General features: G+C 43.7%; 1 protein-coding gene across 4 annotated transcripts in view; it reads right to left on the bottom strand.

The window, feature by feature from the left end:
* PATJ (PATJ crumbs cell polarity complex component) overlaps nucleotides 1-22456 on the bottom strand; it is a 140000-nt gene that overhangs the window by 37184 nt on the left and 80360 nt on the right. For all 4 annotated transcript variants that reach the window (XM_039555943.1, XM_039555942.1, XM_039555941.1 and 1 more), the window contains 4 exons: nucleotides 18001-18197; nucleotides 11331-11422; nucleotides 3649-3721; nucleotides 890-982 (listed from right to left, as the gene is read on the bottom strand). In XM_039555943.1, the coding sequence (XP_039411877.1) occupies nucleotides 890-982; nucleotides 3649-3721; nucleotides 11331-11422; nucleotides 18001-18197 (455 nt within the window). The remainder of the gene's footprint in view (nucleotides 1-889; nucleotides 983-3648; nucleotides 3722-11330; nucleotides 11423-18000; nucleotides 18198-22456) is intronic.

The following is a 22456-nucleotide window of genomic DNA, read 5'->3' on the forward strand; positions in this document are numbered from 1 at the left end:
ACAGAGCATTATGTATGTTACGTTTATATTTGCAAACCCTGAGACACTCCTTGCAAGAGACATGATGGAGCAGGAAGAAGATATCTAAGAGGAAAAATATCCAGAAATGTTGGGTTTCCTTAGCTGAGGACACACACACACACAAGACTGTGCACCCACAGCAAGTCCTGCGCTCCTTGAAACTGGAGTAGGCAGCAAAAAGACTCTCTCAGCAAATCTGGAGGTACCTCCAGGTTAGTCATGTTTAGTGTTTTCCATTTTAAACTTTTAACACAGGGTCCAAAAAAAAGAGATCAGAGCTGCACCCTGAAGGACTTTCAGATTCCTGATAATGCATGATCCTGACCCATTAAACAACAAAAAGCTCCACCTGTATCAGTGAGAAGTTCAGTATTTATTACAGTGCACACTGACAGAACCACATTAAACCACAAGTTATGGCCTTAATGCAGAAATTACTGAGAGAAACTCTATAGCTGTGTTATTCAGGAGGCAAGACTAGATTATGATAATAGACATCTTGGCCTTAGAATTTATGAAGCTATGAATATAAATAAGAATATGATTTACAGACCAGGCTTTTTCTGAAGTCTGTCACACATGGATGGCAGGAGTGGAAATGCAATCCCCTCACTCACCAAGAACCCAGGAGAGGGCCAAAATGCTACATGAAAACTCTTGGTATTTTAACAAGTTGTACTGAATGCTTTGTTCATGAAAACAGGCTGTGTATGTAAAGCTGAGTTTGATTCTGCTTTTACCTGTACTCGATATTATTTGACAAAAGTGCTGCAACACTCCAATGAAAAGGCAGAGAAAACCAATCAAGCCAGTGAGCCTCCATTTTCTAAACTCTAATCATCATTAAATATTGCCTTAAGTCACTTACAGCCTTGTTGCATTCCTCATCAGTCAAGCTTTTCATGACAACTTCCAAGCTCGGGTCTTCCTCGCCGCTTGCAGGTTCGGTGCCACCGTGGTCCTGGGAGAAAGGATTGACAACAGCTTTTAAACAGAGCTCTGGCTCCCCATAAGAGCTGAAGAGAAAAATTAGACAGTTTTACCCTTTTTTGTTGGTTTTTTACACAAGGGACAGCATGACAAGGTAGAAAGATCCAAAATTAAAGCCTCCCAATGTCAGGGGGCAAATGAGGGATGCAAGTCTGGAAAGGCAGACCTTGGTCCCCACTTGGCTGACACAAAACACCACAAGGTGTTCCCAAACCTGCACTTAGGGGCAGCTCGGGGGCAGCTTTCAAGGCCAGACTAATCCCTATCAACTGGGAAAGCTGCTGACTTGGTATGAAGAGGCTTTCTCCAGACCTCTGTCTCATGCTCAGCACGTTTCCTCCACACAGTCTGAACAGCTTGGGAAAATCATGGAATGGTTTGGGTGGGAAGGGACCTTAAAGCCCATCCAGTGCCACCCCATCCCAGGCTGCTCCCAGCCCCAATGTCCAGCCTGGCCTTGGACACTTCCAGGGATCCAGGGGCAGCCCCAGCTGCTCTGGGCACCCTGTGCCAGGGCCTGCCCACCCTCCCAGGGAACAATTCCTTCCCAATCTCCCATCCAGCCCTGCCCTCTGGCACTGGGAAGCCATTCCCTGTGTCCTGTCCCTCCAGGCCTTGTCCCCAGTCCCTCTGCAGCTCTCCTGGAGCCCCTTCAGGCCCTGCCAGGGGCTCTGAGCTCTCCCTGGAGCCTTCTCCTCTCCAGGTGAGCACCCCCAGCTCTCTCAGCCTGGCTCCAGAGCACAGGGACTCCAACCCTGGAGCAGCTCCGGGGCCTCCTCTGGACCCGTTAGGCCTAGGAACAAAACTATTTCTGAATTTTCATTAGACATTTTACATTTAAGTGAATAACTCAGATGTCTCGACCACCACTTGAGGGGACAAAGTACCTCTGTTCACTGTTGTAAAAGAAAATGTCATTCTGCAGCCTTCTGGTGATTGAAACTTCTTAAACCATATTTTACAGCAATTAATAGTCAATATACTCTGTTTCTGGTGGCTTGCCCACAGTATCACACCACAACAGTGTCTTATCCTGTCCTGAAACTCCGTGCAATGAAGCTAAACCCTGATTTAAGGTGTATTTACTGTTTATCACTTTTCATACAATGAAGATAAAGAGATAAGCTGCAGATAAAGAGACAAGATAAAGATCAAGAGACAAGCTGAAGAAAACTAACACAAGAATCCATGGTAACTATGGCACCCTGATAGTCCATTACACCAGCCAGGCTGTTTAATGTGATCTGACAAGTTACATGCAGGGTCCATGTAACACACAATGTTAAATATTTATGTGGTATTTCAAAGAAATTTGAAGATATCATTTCAAGATAGAGGGCTATTTTTTTTCTTTATTTAAAGACAGGAAGAGCTGCCGAAGAAAGCAATGTAAACTTCTGTATAACATCACTATATTTGGTTATGTTGATTTTATATAATAAAAAGATACCAGCCCAAAGTAAAAACTTACATTTACTTATAAAATGAACATAATATAAATAGTAAGAACTTCCCATTAATGCATGAAACTCACCCCACAAGCATCTACCTCTAAAGGCAAACAAAGACACATTTTGGTGGAGCCTAATTACAGCCATTTGGCCACAGCCAGAATGTGCCTAAACAAAGCTTTGTGCTTCACCCTGAAGGCACAAATATTAAACAAAGCTGGGAACAAATGCAGGTATTAAAGAGTCAACAAAACTAAAATGAACTCTCTAAGTCGTAGAGTAATTTATAAAGCACCAGCTGCACCTGGGACACTGCTGGTGTGGAGGGGAGAAGGAAAAGACAAAGCACTGTCCAAAAATGACTCAGATCCAAGTAAAATCTAAGCAGGTCTTGCACTGTACAGCACCAGGCCTGCAAGGAGCAGCCATCAGAGGTAATATAATCTGGAAAACAACAGCAAGAGTGCAAACAGGAGACGCATCCAGCGTTACCTCCCGTGGCCTCGTGCTGAGGGATCCCAGCCGTGCTCATGGAAACACCAGGAGTTCAGTGCACATGAATTTATTGAGGCAAGACCAAACCCCAATTGAATTACAAAACATCTTTTGCTTTATTAGCTGAGATAGAAATAGAATTAAAAAGTAACAGCAAGGCTAACCATGTAGTTTATCTAGAAAATTTAGTTACACCATATTGAGATGTCAAAATGATAACAAGTGTGGTGACTGCAGGGATTCCTGGTGCACAGGGGAGCAATCAGTCTGCACTGGGGTTGAAGTAGCAACAAGAATCACAAAAAACACTGGCAACATTACCACACTGAGATTGTTTTTGCATTGGAAGATAATTCCAGGCACAAGTGCCTCACCACAACTACTCCGAGCAGCTGAAAAAGGAGCAGGACAGGAGGTGGCAAGGTTTTAATTTGGAGCCTTCTCTTCCTCCTGTACAGCAATAACCTGTTTAATACCTGCTGTTAATGCCATGCAGGCCTGTCAGTAACAACCAAATCAATAAAAAAGAGACAGGGCAAAATAAGCCTATTAGGCCAAGTCTCTACCCAATGCATTTTATGATCCTGGGTTTAATTGGACAAGGTGCTCGAACTTATCACGAGCTGCTAATTATGATTAATCTAACCAATTTAGCAGTCCCTAATTAAAAACAACAGCCCACAAACCTTACCTCAATAGCAGAGTGGGAGCCTGAAGGCAGTGGGAAGGGAGTGACAGCCATCTGGTTGACTGCATCTTCACTTCTGTACAACAAAACAACAACATGTTACACATCAGACCAGGGTGGACAAACTTCTCCTTTGAGTTGCTTCTGCCCATTAAGAAAATACCTCACTAGCATGAGAACTGTTTCTTACCAGAGTTAGAGCTTAGAAAATCACTTCATTTTTGCTGTGGTTCTTTGCTCCCCAACAGATCACACCCCTCCAAGGGACCAGAGTAGGTTCATCTGGACCACACTGACATCAGGGCCTCTGGAAATCTAATTTTGTGTGGATTAGGATTTGTGAGGATGCAGTTGGAGTTTATGGTCCCTACACATCCATAGATGTGCTAACACTCAGTTAGCCTCTTTTAATAGTCTCTGCATCTGTAAATTGCTTGTTTATAGTTTCATGTTCACATTACTGAAATACAGTACCTGTTTTAATATAACAGATTGCTTTTTCTTCTTTTGTTCATTTTTGCTGTAGTCTTTTCTAAAAGATTCAATGTAAAAACTTAGAAGAGATTTTATAAAATGCAGAGGAGATGAACATTGATTCTCCCTACACATAAAGTGAATTATTTTTTCAAAATGCTTATGATGTATGGCATTTTCTTCTCACTCTTTAAAATGCCTCTGAAGCTGACATCTGATTAGCTTGTGAATGTTTTTTCCTTTAATAGCATTCTGCCTTGCTAATGTTTTTCCTCGACTGCCATTGAAACGGATTTGTTTTCTGGAATTAGCTCTGCATTTTTTTGGCCTCTGTAAAACAAAACCAGGTAACAGGTGACTTCAGTGGTATCACCTAAGGCAAAACATCACAGAATCACAGAACGGTTTGGGTTGGAAGGGACCTTTAAAGATCATCTCATTCCACCCCCTGCCATGGGCAGGGACACCTTCCACTATCCCAGGATGCTCCAAGACCCATCCAGCCTGGCCTTGGGCACTGCCAGGGATCCAGGGGCAGCCCCAGCTGCTCTGGGCACCCTGTGCCAGGGCCTGCCCACCCTCAGAGGGAGGAATTTCTTCCCAATATCCAATCTAAATCTACCCTCAGTCAGCTTAAAGCCATTCCCCCTGTCCTGTCACTTCATGCCTTTTCACAAAGTCCCTCTCCAGCCTTTTTGCAGGAGGAATCAGTGATGTTGCTGCTTCACAGGTACAGTTCTTAGATGAAAGAAGTGACTTCTCATGGCTCTTCTGGGTTTGATTTCTGGTCCTGTTTACTACATTCCATGTTACTGTGACACGAGCAGAATTTTTTCCTCTTTAATTTCTGGAATAAACTATTAGACTAGTATGTCTTTAAACACATTTTATGGAAGTGCCTGGAAGAAAAAAAGTCTCATTTTCCTGCTGAAGGGTTAAAACACATGGAGCTAGCATGTTCTGATCACTGAGAAATAACACTGTGAATCAACAGCTCTCAGCACAGCAGAGAACGAGAGTCACAGGCATTTGAAATGATAAATCCTGCAGGCAAAGGTTGGTGAATTCATTTGCTTATCTTCAACCACACAGCCACACAATTCAAAGGAGCTGGTTGGGTGCTGCTCAGTGCTGTCCTGGCTCCCAGCCTCTCCTCCTGGCCCTGCTCAGAGCCTTGCAAGAGTGAGAACCCAGGCTGGGAGCGGGTTCGTGGTGCAGAGACGCAGGGCCAGGACAGGCATCTGAGGCAGGCACGGAACCAAGCCCATGAATTTCATCAACATTTCTCAATTTCCAAGTGCATTTTACCCTGCAGGGCATATTGGGCAAGGACATTTTCCCTGCTCTTATCTTCGTGAGACATCGATCTCATTATGGTCGGTGCTTTTCTAACCTACAGGAATAAATCAGCACGGGAGGGGCCCAGTGATTTTTCCTTGACAGCAGAGGTTTTCCTGACAATAGTTTATGTGAAGAACAATCAGCATGAAAAGTAACCCCACTCTGCAGCTCACAATGCAGGGTACATGCCGTGCAATTATGAGCAAACATGGAAGTAAAAAGGAATATATACAAGCTTTTATAAGAAGCACCCTAAAAATTGCTAGACAGGAGCTTCATGACAAACTGGGGTGTAATTAATTATCCAAACTAGTTTTCACTTCATACCCACACACCTTTGTACTTTTTTCCACCAGTGGGAAAATATCTTTATGCAGCTTTAAGTGGATGGCCATTTTTATTCCAAGCAATAAAAAACCACTTATGGTAATTCCCCAGGGAAAAAAAATGCAAAAATATAAAAATCCCCAAGGTTACACAGTGTCACAACTTGTAATCTCCCCCTGCTAGGACTCGTTCATATTTAAATACTTTAATGCTGCTTCAAAGGAGAATGCTTCAAAGCAGAATCAAAGTGGGAATATATTTTAAAGTGACAGATCTAATAATAAATTGCTGTTTCTGCTCTCCACTTCCACAAGTGTCCTCAACTAAAACGTGAATTTATTTACGACTAAAAGGAGCAATCATTTTCTTTTGATGCAGGGGCAGACAGCTTAGAAGCTGAACATCATATTCAAATTACAGTGACTGCAGACGAGCATTCAACATATTTGCCAATAGTTGCTCCAGAACCACCTCCAAAAAAGCTGTTCTCAGTTAATGGTGCTCAATATTGCTTGGGGTTAAGGTGTCTAAACATTCACACTCAAGATCAGCCTTCATTCCTGACTACATTTTACTTCTTTCTAGTCTAAATAGGACCCCTGGACCTTCCCCAGAGAAAAACTCCTGATGTTTTGCTCCACCTGCAGCTTCAGCAAAGGCAAATACATTTATTACTGACTTAACTGCCACAAATAGTCGGTACAAAAGAAGCCTAAAGAGAGCCACCTGCAAATATAAATCTCAAGGGAATACTCATTCCACGCTGCAGGAAGGAAGCCTGAAGGGAAGTTGGAGTTGGGTGCTGTAAGGCAAAACCCAGAGAAATCCCAAACCAGACCCACTCAGAGGGGCAAATGGTTTAATTTATCACAGGACACACGGAATTGTTCTTTGAGGGCTCCTGACAACTGTTGTCTCTTCACAGACGTCCAGATGTCCTCAGGATGTCTCAACTAAGGGAGAAGAACCTCCTGCCAAAATCTCTGCAGCCACACAGCTCATCAAGGCTGAGAGAGCATTTGACAGCAGCTTTTCAAGGGGCTGTGGACATTTTTGTGGGAATACAAAGTACATCAGGAACCAGAAGAAAAAGCCAAAAGCTTGTATGAAGTGACACAACATCTTAGATGGAACAGAGCTGTGGAACAAGGGAATAAAGGTTTCCTCTGTAAGATGACACCAGGACAAAGTCCTGCAGATTGTGGAAAACATCTATTGTTCACATCCTGCTTGTTAAATTACAAAAAAATCAGGGCAGGATCTTGTATTTTCTCATCTTTGTCTTCCCTCTAGAAGCTCCTTTGGAAAAGAGGAGCTGCAGAAAAGCTGCACACTGAGCAGCCACACTGGGTTTCTCCTCCAGCTGGGGCAAGGCAGGACCTTTGTGTTGTGCATCTTCCCGAAAAATCTCTCCTACGACAGCAAGAACAGTCTTGTTCTCCACTTCCTCTGCACCCACTCCCAATTACATGGGAGCCACAGGCATACAGGTATTTTAAATGAACAACTAATGTTCATATAAGCTGCAGCTTAGGTCATCAAAGGTTTTTGAAGGAGCCCAAATTACTGAACTTCCTGAACCGTGCGCCTGTTCCCACATGTGTATGACAGAGAGGAGGAAACAGCTCTGGAGAAAACAGGAAAAGTTCAAACTTGCACACACACAGGGCCTGGCAAGGGCTTATTTTTAAAGCTTTCCCACATGAAAGAACCTCAGCAATCAAAGCAAGTAAAAACAGGAGTTGATACTCTTAAAATGTGGCCAATTATGGAGGTTTGAACAAATGTAAAAATAATTTCTAAAGCATGACAATATTTGAGAGTGGCACTAAACATCAAGTGTCACTTCTAAAGGCTCTGAAAGAAGAGTGAAAGCCACAGCAATGGGGAGTGTTGAACAACCCAGACACTGCCCTGGTTTCCCCAGTCCTTGGAGTAGAAGGATCTGTCTCCTTTGCACATCACCATAAATACCAGGAGATTACACCTGGAAATGGAAGGAGGGGTTGGGTGACACATTTGTGGGCTTCACTGAGGAGCTGCAATGCCATCAGTAGGAAGCAACAATATCAGAGCAGTGACTGCAGTGTGGGAGGGCTCTGGACAGGTAACTGATGGCATTTAAACCAGAAAAATCCCTCACTATTAAAGCATTTCTCATGTCTCATCACAGCACAAGGCAATTTTCTTTTAAGGGATAAAGGCAGAGCAAAGAGTGACTCACAGGACCGAACACAATGGGAGGATGGTTTGAAATCAGTGGAACTCACTTGGATTCAAGCATTCAGATATATTTGATCTGCTTGTTAAACCAACACTGAAGCATCAAACCAGATTAAAGGCAGTTAACTGAGCATGGAAAAAACATTGAATTTGCTGAATCATAAAACTCTCACTGTAAAAGAGCTTTCTGATATAAACTGGATTTCCTACTCCAGATGTAAAATCTAATTATACTGTCTCATTATGCATGTTACAAGGATGGACTTAAAACACATGAACAAAACCCACAATGGGTAGAAACACATCCTGTTTTGGGAACTGGGGCACAGGCACTCCTACGGGAATCAAGTCCCTTTCTCATATTATTACCTGGCTAATTCCTGGTGGAGAATCAGCCCAAGAATTTCAAGAGGCAACTAAGACATTACATCCCTTATTGCCCCTGAAAAAAGAAAAGTGACACTGTAACTGCAAATCTTTTAGATGCTCTCAGAAGCTCAAGTAATTAATGAGACCACTGGGAAACAGGGCTGTGTTAAGACCTATATTTTGGAACCTGGCCAAAATCAACTGTTTTAAATCATCATCATCAACTTAATTGAGGAAAAGATGCTCATAAAGCAGAGTGAGAAGCCTTCAAACATGAGGGGATGTCTGAGATTCTCACAACAGCCACTGAGCTGCATCTCATCAGCAAAAATTCCAGGAAGGGGTGGGAATGCAATTGTAACACTACCTGGGTGTAAAAAAGTGTGAACAGATTTTTATAGCACAAATGGTAAGTCAGGATTTTAGCAAAAAGTCAAAAAGGCTGAGGACACCTTTTATCCTTTATCTTTTTCTAGAAAAGAAAATAAAATTGGGGTTGAAGCTGGATGATCTTTAAGGTCCCTTCCAACCCAAACCATTCTCTGAAGTTATTTAATGATAGTTATTACAGCTCTCACAGAAAGGCTTTTCTGTGCCCAGGAATTTCTGGGCTTCTTTCACAACTGATTAAGGAGTTTATGGAAACATCCCCCTGCCCTGCACATGAACCAAAACACCAGGAATAGGAAAACCTTGATGCTGCTTCCTGCTTCCAAGTGGAAAGCAGCACGCTTATCGCTCAGCATCCTCCATCTCAAGGGTAGCAGAGAGGGCCCCTGAAAAAGCCCAAGAATTCCACCAGTTTGGCTTTTATGCCCTGGGTCAGCTCAGTCAGGACCTTTTTAGGCTGTGGATTGATATGTTTCTGCAAAATTATAATCTACTCAGGTTTTTCACTGGTGAAATGAGAATATTTGTATTTTCATGAACATGAAGACCAAATTAATTTCTCTCACAACTCTTGCAGTCCATGCCATTTTGCTATGGTGAGCTGTGGTGTACCGTGGCCAAAACACATCCAGGGGCACAAAGAGGCCACAGCTCATGTTTTCACTCAGCAGCATCCACTGGATTTGTGGTCTGAGGTGGAGGAAAGGGAAGGACAAGGCAGACTGGGCTCATGGCATAGAGTTTACACGAGAAGAGAAAGTAATTCTTGCTTCTCCTTAAAATCCACATTTAAGAGAGACAGTCTAATCTGTCTTTGCTAGAACTTGACCACACATCAAAAAAAAAGGGACAGTGGTTTTCTCCCCACGTTTGGGGCAGTGCTCCTGTTACTAAGGACATCCTCTCAGTGGGAGAATTCCTGCTTTTTGCTGTTCCAGTGGCTGCCTGGGTTGAGCAAACAGACCCATCAGTTGTCAGTGTAAGGCCAAGAGACATGACAAGACATTGTGCTCTTGGGAAGACAGGCGTTTACAACCTCAGCAGCACCATTTGAAAGTAGAAATTGGGGGTTTTTTTAAACTCTGAGGTGGAAACAAGAATCACCCAGTGGTATTTCCAATATCTATTTCTAGTATCTCTTGAACATTTGAGATGAATTTTTCCCTTGAAACTCACAATCTGAAAAGGAGAATTTTAGCTAAGAACCTGCATGGCCTTTGTGTCTTAAACACAATCCAAAATATGCACCAAGGACGTCCAGTCCCTGGCAAGTGGAGCTGACAGGGCCCATTCCCTGGAGTTCTGCTTGGAGCACCAGGGCAGGCTGCAAGGAGCCCCCACTCTTGGCTTGAGCTTTCACAAGTTGTGGTTTTGCCTCTGGAACTTCCAACTAGACACATTTTCCACACGCAATTAAATAATGGTGAGTGAGCTGTGGGACGTGACGTTTAATTTTCAGTGGCTGGGGAAAGTAACACGGGAGCTGCAGGCAAGAGCATTAATCTCCTCCAGATCCTCGCAGCTGCCAAGGATAGCAACTCATTCCTCACGGTGCTAATGCTGCTCTTCCATCATTTCTGGGCACGCTGCACCAGGCAGAGCCGTGGCAGTAAATGTACACATTTATATGCATTCACCCCCAGATTATTACATTGTTCACAGGGAGGCTGTGGATGAGCCAGGAATATAAAACAATATCAAGTATGATGCATATGTTGGTGGGAAGACCACCTTATAAAATGCCATGAGGGTAAGCACCCAACAAAAGTCACAGCTCCATTTATTCATAAATACACATCTATGAAATTCCAGCCTATTAAAGCATGTAGGAGTCCTGGGAAAGAGACAGCTTCTTCCCAGACCTCCTGCCCAGGGTCATAGGAGCAACACTTCCTGAACTGCTGAGGGAGTGCATGCAGGTGTCTTTAATTCATGTACAAAGAGGAAAAATTTTCATGCTTGGAGCAAAAGAAAAATGCCCACATGCAATTTTTATGCAGATGAAAGGATGTTTTAGCATATTCCCTCCCACACAATCCATCCCAGGGCTCCTTGGCAAAGTCAGGCTTCCCCTCTGTACAAACAAGCCCTTGCTCACTTTCAAAATCCTCTTTTGATGCCCACACAAAGGTATCCTTCAGACTTCCACCCAGCCCATGCTCCATATGCTCCATCCCTGCTCCTCTCCCAGCAATCCCAAGCCTCTGCACCATTTCCACTCCCTCCTGGCTGGATGAACAAGCTGCCCTCTCCAACCCTGTGCTGAACCATCCCAAAGCACTTTAGAAAGTTGTGGGAGAAGCAGCTCCCAAGCCCACGAGGAATAGCTCAAGTTTTCAGCAGACACCCCTAAAATAAGCATTCATTTCCCTTAGATTTATTTTTTTTTAAATTATTATGGAGAACTCTTCAACTGTTCCAAGAAGAATAGTCAGGGAAAAGGCTTACTCAGCTTCAAAGAGAATTGAGAAAGTTCAGCATGTGCAAAACAGGCTAAATATGTAAATATGTCATGGAATAGGCTAAAGTGCAACAAATGTTTTGATGAGAACTGTTCTTACCGTATGAAAACCAGCTTGACCTTTGATGGGGCAGTTTTAATGATTGCAGAAGCATTCTGGTGGCTTCTTCCATACAATATCTGATTGTTTATCTGTTAAAAGAAAATGATTTTCATGTAAGTGGAGGAGTGCACCTTGTTTTAATTTATACCACCAAGACTTCCAAGTTTACTGTGGGATAAGGAGATAAGACTCAAAGAAAATGTGGTCTCCAAATCTTGATCTGTATAAAACAGGAACCAATGCAGAGCTAATTTACTGTTATTAGTAAACCACAAACGAGAGAAATCTTTTTTTTTTTCCACAGGTCCCTTGAATGGGTTTTATGGATTATTCCCAGATTTTTGGAAAACAACTTGATCTGAGAAGAATCATATGGATGTGACAACAGCACAGATGTTTAGACAGACATTCCTGCACTTTGCCTGCAGGCTCTGGCTCTTTAGGAAAACTGGCTGTTAAGATTGCACCGAGTCCTCAGTTCTGCTGAAGGAAACAGGACTGGGAGTCAGGGAGACGAAGGACAATTTAAGGACACGATGCCACATCACTTTTGCTGTGATGGATCTACACCTGAGCACAGCAGCAGACACCAGGCACTGCTTTGGACACTTTTGCTGTGTGCAAGGAAACGCTGCAGCTTTCAAGGGAAACAGCCTGGCCACGACACGGCCCAGGTGTGCCCAGGTGGGCAACAAGGCCATGGCACCTGGATTGTGTCAGCATTGGTGTGGCCACAGCACCAGGGCAGTGACTGACCACTGTGCTGGGCACTGCTGAGGCACCTCCAGTGCTGGGGTCAGTTTTGGGGTCCCCAGTCAAAGAAGGACATGGAGGGGCTGGAGCGTGTCCAGGGAAGGGAATGGAGCTGGGAAGGGTCTGGAGTCCCAGGAGAGGCTGAGGGAGCTGGGGAAGGGGCTGGAGCCCCAGGAGAGGCTGAGGGAGCTGGGAAAGGGGCTCAGCCTGGAGCAAAGGAGGCTCAGGGGGGACCTTGTGGCTCTGCACAAGTCCCTGACAGGAGGGGGCAGCCGGGGGTGTCGGGCTCTGCTCACAGGGAACAGGGACAGGAGGAGAGGGAACGGCCTCAGCCTGGGCCAGGGGAGGCTCAGGGTGGACATTGGGGAAATTTCTTCATGGAAAGGTCTGTCCAGCCCTGGCACAGCTGCCCAGGGCAGGGATGGAGTCCCCATCCCCGGAGGAATTTAAAAGCCCTGTGGATGTGGCACTTGGGGACATGGTCAGTGGTGGCCTTGGCAGTGCTGAGGGAACAGTTGGACTCCGTGTCTGAGAGGAGTTTTCCAACCTAAACAATCCTATGCTTCAATGCTGCAGTTTTTTCTTCCCACTCTAAATTTACAACATAATATTTACATTCACATTTGATATACCAATGCTGCTTAAAACAATAACGACAACGGAGCCCAGGAACAATTTAGTCGTGATTATAGAAGGAATTTTTGTTACTGCAGATGTTTGTATTGGATTCTGGGTTTGTGATCTTAGAAGGATTTTTTTTCATTCAAACAAGAAGGAACAGGCCAAGTCTCCCAGCCTGGTGTGATATGGGCTAGTCAGACACATTGGGAATACTCAAAAATGTTATTTTCAGTGGGTCAAAACATGATGCAAGTTCATCAGTTAAACAAGGACAATGCAAGGACAAGAATAAACGCCCTAACACTTGATTACTGATCGGGATTGAAGTGCAAAGTATTGACCTGCCAAGAGGGACCCAAGAAAGCTCTAGAAGGAAATATCATCACATCACCATTCCTAAAGGGGTTGATATGGTTCTGTCTGCAACTGCTGTGGTGGCAAAGGCAGGGCGGGGAGCAACATCCTGGGTCAGGCTTCATTAATCAAAGATCAGTTTAAAAATCCAGTGGCAAAAATGAATGAATGAATGAATGAATGAATGCTCAGCTGCATTCTGGCTTCAAGCTCAACTTGAAATTTTCAGTGAGTTTGTTGACTTAATTTCTCTAAGATCAAGAAGAAATTGTTCACTAGGAATACTGTATGCTTTACAAATTGTTTGGATTTAGTTAAATTACCATCAATTTTCCTAAACAGCAGACTTCTTAGATTAAAATTTATAGTCTTTACTCTGGCTAAATTAATCCTATTCACGACATGTATCAAATAGTCCAAACTTTAATTAGCTGTGAGCTGGGTCTGTAAGTTATAATTATTTAATTACTCCAAAATGAAAGCATAATCAAAGTAATATATCTCCATAAGGTTTTGGACTGTCCTACAGAGTTATTACCCCTAGTATCAAGTTTTCTTGGTTTTTTTTAAAGTAGACTTTCTTTTACAAAATAAATTAATGTCCTGTTAGCTGCAGATACCACAGTGATGAGCAAGGCACCAAAGCCTACTTAAATAAAACAAAACAGAGAACATTTAGGGTTTCAGAAGAAACACCATTTAAAATCTTTCAAATTAAATAAAGTAGCACGTCAGATCAACCAAATAGTACTCTGGGAGTCAAAACCTATAAATCTGTGCTTTACTTTTTGCATTAGAGATTAGGAAAGAAAAAGAAAGCCTCAACTAAGCAAAAGAAATAAACTGATCTAAATCAACCTCAACTCTTCTTTAAATGCCTCTTTCCATAACCCCTTGGAAAGCCAGCAGAGCAGAGAGAAAGATAAAAACTTGCTGCAGGTATGAGGTCAGGTCAGCACACAAGTTCAGTCTTTAATGTAATCACACATTGCTTTACGGCAGATTTAATCACAGATCCCAAATGTACTGTTGCCTTCACCTACAAAAGTTTTGGTTTACAGTTTCATGCACTGAAGTAGCAGAAAGTACAAACTCACTGAAATCCGAGCTCTTGAGTTCAGAGGGAAAATCTCCAGGATTGTTTGCTTCTCAAACTTTAATTTGCAGAAGAGAAACATTAGATATGGATATTAAAAAAAAAACCCAACCCGCACTGTTTTTACTACGTGGCAGTAATGGAAATCCATAAAATTAGTATCATCTGATTTTTATGAAAATCAAGTTAAATGATACCCCAAAGCTAGTAAAAATACTGGCTTAGCTTTCTGTAATAATTATTTCTTTGTACATTGCACTGGGTTCCTTCTTACCACAGGAATTGTAGCATTTCAAGACACAACCAGACTCTCTGAAACAATGGGGAAAGTTTCAAAACCTTTTTTATCAGTCAAATTTTATATACTGAAACCCCATAAAGTACACCGAGCTCCCAAATAACAAAGCACAAGGAAAACATTGGAAAGAAAAACTAATTAGAATGTGAATTTCCCTTTCCTCACCAAATTTCTTGCTGGGCACATGTTCAAACATGTGCATCATCTAAAGTGATCAACAGACCATAAAATCCGTAAGGACAGAAAATATCCTGCTCTGAGCTGGCAGCTGATCCCTGTGGTTCCCCACCTGGGGAGTGTGGAGAAAGGACATTGGAAAGCCACAGATTGTCTGTGCCCTGCTGCTCAGCAACCTCCCCCTCGCAGCTTTACCTGCTGGCAGCTTGAAAATCACCACCCAAACCCAACCTGAGCTGGTAACCTGCACACAAAGCACACGAGGAAAGGATTTCTATCCTCTTTTCAAAAGACCAAAACGACACTGGAGCAGTTTGTCCAGAGAAGCTGTGGCCTCTCCATCCCTGGGAGTGTCCAAAACCAGGCTGGATGGGGCTTGGAGCAAGCTGGGATAGTGGAAGGTGTCCCTGCCCATGGCAGGGGGTGGAATGAGGTGATCTTTAACATCCCTCCCAACCCAAACCATTCTGTGATTCTGCTCTATGATTCCACAACAAATAAACTGAGAATTAAATGCCAATCTGCCACATTTTAGAACAAAAATGGCATTGTGAGTTTGGCTGGGTGGCTCATTTTCTTGGGCAGAATACTGCTGTATCTATTATATTATTACAGCACAACTTCTATTTATCTAAGCCTCTTAAAATAAAATAGCAATAAAAATGCATTTAGCACAAAAGCTCCCTCGCTTTGAGCTATGACAAAAATGGCATAAAGAAATAAAATGTAATAATTGTCTCTTGGGCAACAGTCCAGAATGGACAACAGGCAAACTTTTACAGCAATTTTTGACTCTAAAGACTGGCTTTTACCCTTTCAAGAGGTGACAGAATAAAACACAGAAAGGGTTGGGTGGGAGAGGACCTTAAAGCTCATCTCATTCCAACCCCTGCCATGGGCAGGGAAAACTCCACACCCAAAGGAGCAGTTTCTTTCCACCTCCTGCCCCATCTTCAGCAAGAGAAGGGGGAGAAGGCAGAACATCCCAACATCAGTAATTCAGCGTAACAGGGCTCTGAACAGCCTGGTTTATTAATAGAACTCAGCTGACTCTCTCATGGGGAGATGATAATAACAATAATGATAATAATGATAATAGCAGGGTGGATTATTCAGTGTGAATAAGAGCTCCTGACAGGACAGGCCCATGCAGGGCTGAGGAGCAGCAGGACTCGAGGCACAGGTACAGCTCCAGGTGAACCTGCTGAGGGCCATGCTGGGCACAATCAGCCACAGGACTGAGCTCAGGCTAACAAGACATGAAGCAGTGCAGACACCTGCACTAAACCAGCAAGAGAGCGAGGCAGGAGCACCACAGATGGTTCCTTTGCTCGGAAAAAGAATGGAAAAGCAGAACTCGTGTCCTGTAAAAAAAAATATTCTTCTGCACAGGGACCAAATTCTGACCCAAGTCATTTCCCCACATGTATAAAAGTAGGATGAAAGGACCTTCTTCCCTCAAAAAGCTGTTTTCTCCAGCCACATAGCCATCCAAAATACATCACTGAAGAGATATTAAAAAATAATGATCACATGCAGGTATTTTATGTGACCTGCATTTCCCTCAATGTCAGGTTGTGAAAACAAGTCAGGATCATGCCCCAAAAGACTACTGTTGTTTGCACAAGCCAAAAGTGAGCTGGTATTTCATTGGTTCAGTAAAAAAAGATTTTATGAATAAGGAGCTGAGGCAATCTGGCAGCATCCCACATCCTTCAACTGACTCCAATCAAACTCCAGTTCAAAAGACAAATGAACAGGTAATATCTATCTGTGTAAATGGCCAGGCCATTAACCTTAACTCCATCAAAAGCCCCAGGGAATAATCTGCACACCCTGCAGTGGCATCCTCTGTTTCAATGGAGCAGGACTGTCCAGCAGGAATCACTGGGGCATCCCAGGACAGCGCAGAAATGCCAGAGGCTTCCCAAGATGTGAATCCCTTCTCTTGCTGAGATGTTCCAATACTGAAAATCGAGGTGTAACTAAAGATGCAGATGCAAATGTACTCAAAACGTGCAGTTAGGTGAGAACCAGGCACGATCTGTCATCTCCTCACTGCACATGGCTAATGCACCACCCCCTTCCTCTGTAATGCAGGATGTTTGAATTTATCCTTTGCTATAAGGAACTGTCCTCCTGCCCACTGGTGGCACATCTTGAAGTGGATTGCAAAGATAAACAAGGTATTTACTAAAGCCTCCTTGATGTTTTACTTGAAGCTTGGAAGTTTTGGGATGGAGAACCTCACTTTCCTTCTACCGAAGGAAAAAAAATATTTTTATCTCCAACTTAACAGGGAGAGGAATGAGGGCAACACCACCACCTTGGGAAATGCTCCTTCATACCTTTTCTCACCCTTAAAATGAAACCAGCTTCAGATGATGGTGTTTTTATAGCAAAAAAAAAGTCCTTCTTGAACTATGTGTATTGAAACCTCCTAATTACAGAATTGTTAGACAATGACAAATGCTTGAGCAGTTCTGACTATTCCCAGGGTATCCTCAGGCAGGCAAACTGCTCTTTCTCGAGTCAAGAAATGTGAAAAAATAGGTGGTTTTCTGACTGCACAGGGAGTTGCTGAAAGATCAAAGCATCACCACCCACGGAGAGCAGCAGGTCAGCAAATCCCTGCTCTTCAGTGAGAGTCTCTCTCCAAGGGGAAGATCCCCAGGGATGGATGATTTTTTTAAACCACTGAAGCAATCACGACGTAGGGAATCGCTGCAGGTACCACAGCAAAAATGTCATTTTGCAACAGCCCAGAAAACCAGATGAAGAAAAAGCTGCGTTTTCAGGCTGAAGGTGAAGCAAGGAGACTGAAGAAAAAGTGAAGACAAAATACTCCACTTGCTAATGAGCTCTCTTGCCTTGTGCGTGAACTCGTGCCAGACACAACTAAAGAAAATAAGCATTTTAAGTTGCAACAGATCAAAACAGATTATAGCATGAAATTTATTTCCAGGATAGGGAATATCCCTGTCATCTGTAAAAACACATATGGTAACGTTGAGGGGGTTTTGGCTTTTTTTAACGCAAGGTGTGAATTTCCCTGTAAAACCACACTTGCACTCCAAGGATTGATTTACTGTCCCCTTCCTGCCTTTCAACAGTCCCTCCCTACGCAGAGCTTGTGAACATGCTGAGAGCACAGACTTCGCTGACAAGACATTGCTTTTCACAGGCCAATGATTTTTGTTTCACTGCAAACACATTTACCTGCCAAAGGCCAAGTTCTCAGTTGGCATAAATCAGCACAGCTCCTCGCTCAGCCACCTAATTCCACTTGCAGGCTTTATTTAAGGTTCAATAATGACTCCACAGATGCCTCTCTCTCCCTGCACACGGGAGCTAAAGGGAACAATTACCTCCAGGAGTTCATCCCCGATGTGCATCCGTCCGTCCCGTCCCGCGGGGCCGTCGGGATTGATCCCAACCACGAAGATGCTCATCCGGGAGCGGTCCTTGTTGCCAGCCAGGCTGAGTCCCAGCCCATTCTTGTCTTTCTCGAGCTCAATAATGTGCAACTCTCCCGGGAGATCTGCATATCTCTGCCTGATTTTTTCTGGGAAGGTCAAACATAAAGGGAGTTAGAACATAAAGTGAGTTACACGCAGATGTTCAGCAACACACACAAATATGCCAGAAATTTACGGCTTCTCAGCAAATAGTGTTTTTAACAGAGGTCTTTTCAGCACAGGCTCTAAAATACCATTTGCTCTGTGTGTATCAGTCACACAGCAAAATGCAGCATCAGCTGCAAATACTATTCACATTAAACCCACACTATTTTAATTATTTGTACAACAGCCTGGTTCCAAACCAAAACTTTTCTGAAAGGAGGGTAAACAAGGAAATTCCAGAGGCACCTTTACCTTACAAAACCTATCAAATTCAGGAAACTCTCATAAAGTTCGAGCTGGTTAATTAACCACTGCGGGGAAACCGAAGCACTTAATGGCTCAAACATTACTGCAAGCTTACATCTCAAGGTAAAACCTTCTGCTTCTTCCTGGTGACTCAGGAATCTTCTCAGCACGCTCTGCTTAACTCGACGGGCTGATTACGCAGAGCAGATGTCAGTGACAATGGAGATGAGTGATTGCATTTCTAAATGCAGCCTCACCTGACATGAAGGTAGTTATTTGTCTTTCATCTGCATTTCAAGCATTCCTGTGACAGAGCTCGATATATTTACAAAGTTATTCGGAGCACACGGCGTGGCTGTGGATGCTGACAGGTTAATCTGAATGTCCTTTCACCACTGGCATGTAAACATCTATCACCATTGCTGGGGAGGGCAGTTCTTTCCCGTCTGCTTTCCCTTTACGGATTTTAAAGGCAGTTTAAACCACCACCTGCACCCTTCAGCTGGGCCACACATTTGAAAGAGCAAGTCAAAGTATATCCCTGTGGCTGGGTGTCACCTTTAGCAAGGTGAAAGAAACTGCTGCATTATGCATTAAAAGGAGAAATAAGGGATATTATATGTACAACCATATCCCTGAGTCAGCAGCAGGAGCTAGATCAATATTAGCTACTACCACTCTCCTGGGGAAGCAAATTTTAGCGGTATGATTTAACTGCTGTAGTGAATGTTCCCATGACAACGAGAAAGAGGGAAAAGAGCTGGGGAAGGTGAGAGGGAGGCAACTAAAAGTGAATAAAAACTGCTGAGAAGAAAGAAGATGGGGCAGAGATGTTCCTTCCACAGCTCCTGTGCTGCCAGGGTGATTTAGCTGAATGTGGGACATTCCCAGTGGCTCTTCTCGCCAAGGGTCCTTCCTGAGTAATTGCTCCAGCTGCAGCAGCCCCTTGTGCCTTGGCAGAGCCCACTGGGACATGGAGAGCAGCTTTCCATCTCCAGCCCCAGGTGCACCCAAGAGAATTACCCACACTGAGAGCAACACAGGCACCAACCAGCTCTCCCCTCACTGTATTTACAGGCTGCCATTTTCCTGCCATGCTCAAAATCCCCAGTGCCTGAGCCAAAAATCCCAGGGGATGTACAGTAAGGGTGGGATGTTATCCCTGGAAAGCTGCTGAAGTCCTACAGAGGTCTGCAGAGAATATCACCAAAAAAAAAAAAAAAAAATTTAGAAAACTCGCTTGTTACTATCAATTATATGGCCCAAAAAATTCATGTAACTTCATTAAATGGAAATCCATGTAGCTGCATGGTTCTTTAATGTATTTCTTAACTAATGGAGTCAACATGTAATTAGAGGTGTGGTTTGCTACGTGGATTTGGAAACTGTTTTTCTCTTCTTAATAACAAACCAGCAAGACAGGAAGGGTCTCAAAAATGGTGTTTCTGAAAGCAAAGGAGATACAGGCACACAGAGCCACACCTGGTTTATTCACAGCACCGAGGTTTAACTTCTTTGCCCATGAAGCCAAGACAAGACCTGAAGAGCTCTAAGACATTTGCTGCCCACCACAATTAGACAAATAACTCATTACAGCACAGCAAGGAGCAGCAGCACACCCCAGAACGGGGCACCAGCAGAAAAGGATTTTTCTTGCTGATTGCATTTTTGTGGCTAAAACTAAGAATTGGCGCCGGAGGGCTGCTGTCGATCACTCTCTGCCACAGTTCCCTCCACTGTACACGGGTAATACATCTCACTTCTGTTAGCCAGGAGCAAGGAACATGTCTGAAGCGTAATTTTAACAACTCACAGCCGGGTGCACAGACAGGAGCTGAAGGAGCAAGGAACACACATGCTTAAATGCAGTGCAGATGAAGCTGCATATCTTCAGAGACTGCCTCAAAACTCATTTCTGGCTTGTCAGTAAAAACCACTTGAAATTCCCCAGCATGAGCAGCCCTGTGACACTGCAAACACATTGATCCAGCCTCTGCCTGCAGACAAAGTGCCTCCTCCGAGACGGACAGTAAGTCTGTAATTCCACCGTGTTTCCTCCCCAAAATGAGTTTGCTCACATGGGAGAAATGTTGGCAGTTCAGAAGTACATGTATATTCCTTTCTGAGCTGGGCTGAAACTGAAAGTGAGCTTTAATCCTCCAAAATCAGTCGTTTGGGCAATTGCCCCACTAAAGTTCCTGGTCTGCCTGCGTTGGGTCAGGGCTGGAAACCTGCTGAGTTGAATCCCAGCTCCGTGCTCCAGCTGTGCCAAAATCCCCCACTGTGGGAACAAATCTTTGGGTAAAGAAAAAATTTATCTGGGCAAAAAGCACAGACCAACTCCAGGGTTGGTCACTTTATTTGTTAAGGGGTTGGGTTGTTTTCTTTGGGGTTTTTTTTAAGCGCCTTCCCTGTTGTGCCATTTGCTGGAAAAAATCCTTACAACAGAAGGAAGCCTCCGTGTGGACTAAGCCCTTGTTCCTAAATGATCACATTCATTTCCAAGCAACTGCTCCGTGGTTTGAAATGGCTGAGGTGACTAAGAGGTAAAACAGAGGGAGAGCAAGGAGGGAGGCACGAGGATGCTCCATGCCAGCTCCATTTCCATCCTGGCAGGAGGCACTGCTATCCTGGAGAAGGGACAAGCAGAGACACCCCTGCTTTTAAAATCAACCCTCCCTTAGCACAGGCTGCCTTCTCCCTGGCCAACAGAAGGTTCTGGCTCTCCCCAGTCCCACCTCCTGCAGTTCAGCCCTTGGAAGGGCTGTCCTGGCCAGGCAATAAATGACAACAAATTCCCAGCGGTGTTGCCTTACTCATCCAATCTGCATACAAATATCCTCTGGGCATCCAGCAGACTTCCTACAGCTCTGTCATGGTAGTCTCAGTTTGCCTCTCAATAAGAATCTCACAAGATTGTTTTAAACAAGTATTTACTGTTTAAACAAACGTGCATCTAAGGCATCTCCTTTTTAATGCCTTTTTCAGCTGCTTTTTCTCCCCTCCAGCTGGTATCAGTTTTCAGCTCTCTGCCTAGGGTTGGGGAGCCAGTTAGCATCTGCTTTTGCAAAGAATTCCATTATCTGCCTTCATTACCAGATACTTTACACGAGGCAATTGTAATTCTGTTGTTGCTGCATTACACATGGGACGCGGCATCTCCTGTTTTGGCACTACACGGGGCTGTTTCCACATTCGGTGACAATATGCCTATCACAACTTCTGCAAACACATCTCACCAGCTAATACTGCGGCCAGCTTCTCTTAAAAATACCATACAGATGTAACACGAACCAAAAGCATGAGTAAACGCTTTAGTGATCACTCTTGCAAGAATATTTCCCAGTTATATTAGCAGACAATTACATTTCAAAGAGAAACCCTGGAAATAGAAGACAACTGCTCTCAAACAATATACTATTATGCTGCTGCATGTGTTTCTCTGCCTCAGCCACTATTCCTATTATATTAAACAGAGAGATAAAAGAAATAAATGGGGACAATATGGTCAGGATATTGGAGCTTGCATGATCTAGTATTGCAACAAATACACAATTTATCTGCAACAGCAAAACCAGACACCAGTTCTCAGGAAGGCAAGAGGCTCTTTAAATGACAGATATATAAAGGACTTGCAAAGGGCTGAGGAGCCTTTTTCCCAAGCCTGCTGAAATCTCCAGTTAAATGAGCTGAAAGGGAAGAGGTGTTGCTTTGGAAAATGGTGCCTCTGAGTGATGCAAATGAGAGTCCATCTAGAACAGGTAAAAAGAGGAAAGACAAAGCTCTGGATGACTCAGCGAGGTGATTTGGTTTAGTACCAAATGCTCAATATTAAAAATGTCAAGGCAAAATATAAAGAAAAGAAAAGGGGAAAAAAACCACAAAGAGAGACAACAGCTGATATTTGTATACAGAAGGTGATGCTGAGGATTTTACATCCCTCTCGTGTCGCCTC

The sequence above is a fragment of the Corvus cornix genome, chromosome 8, assembly GCF_000738735.6.
Source record: "Corvus cornix cornix isolate S_Up_H32 chromosome 8, ASM73873v5, whole genome shotgun sequence".
Lineage (NCBI taxonomy): Eukaryota > Metazoa > Chordata > Aves > Passeriformes > Corvidae > Corvus > Corvus cornix.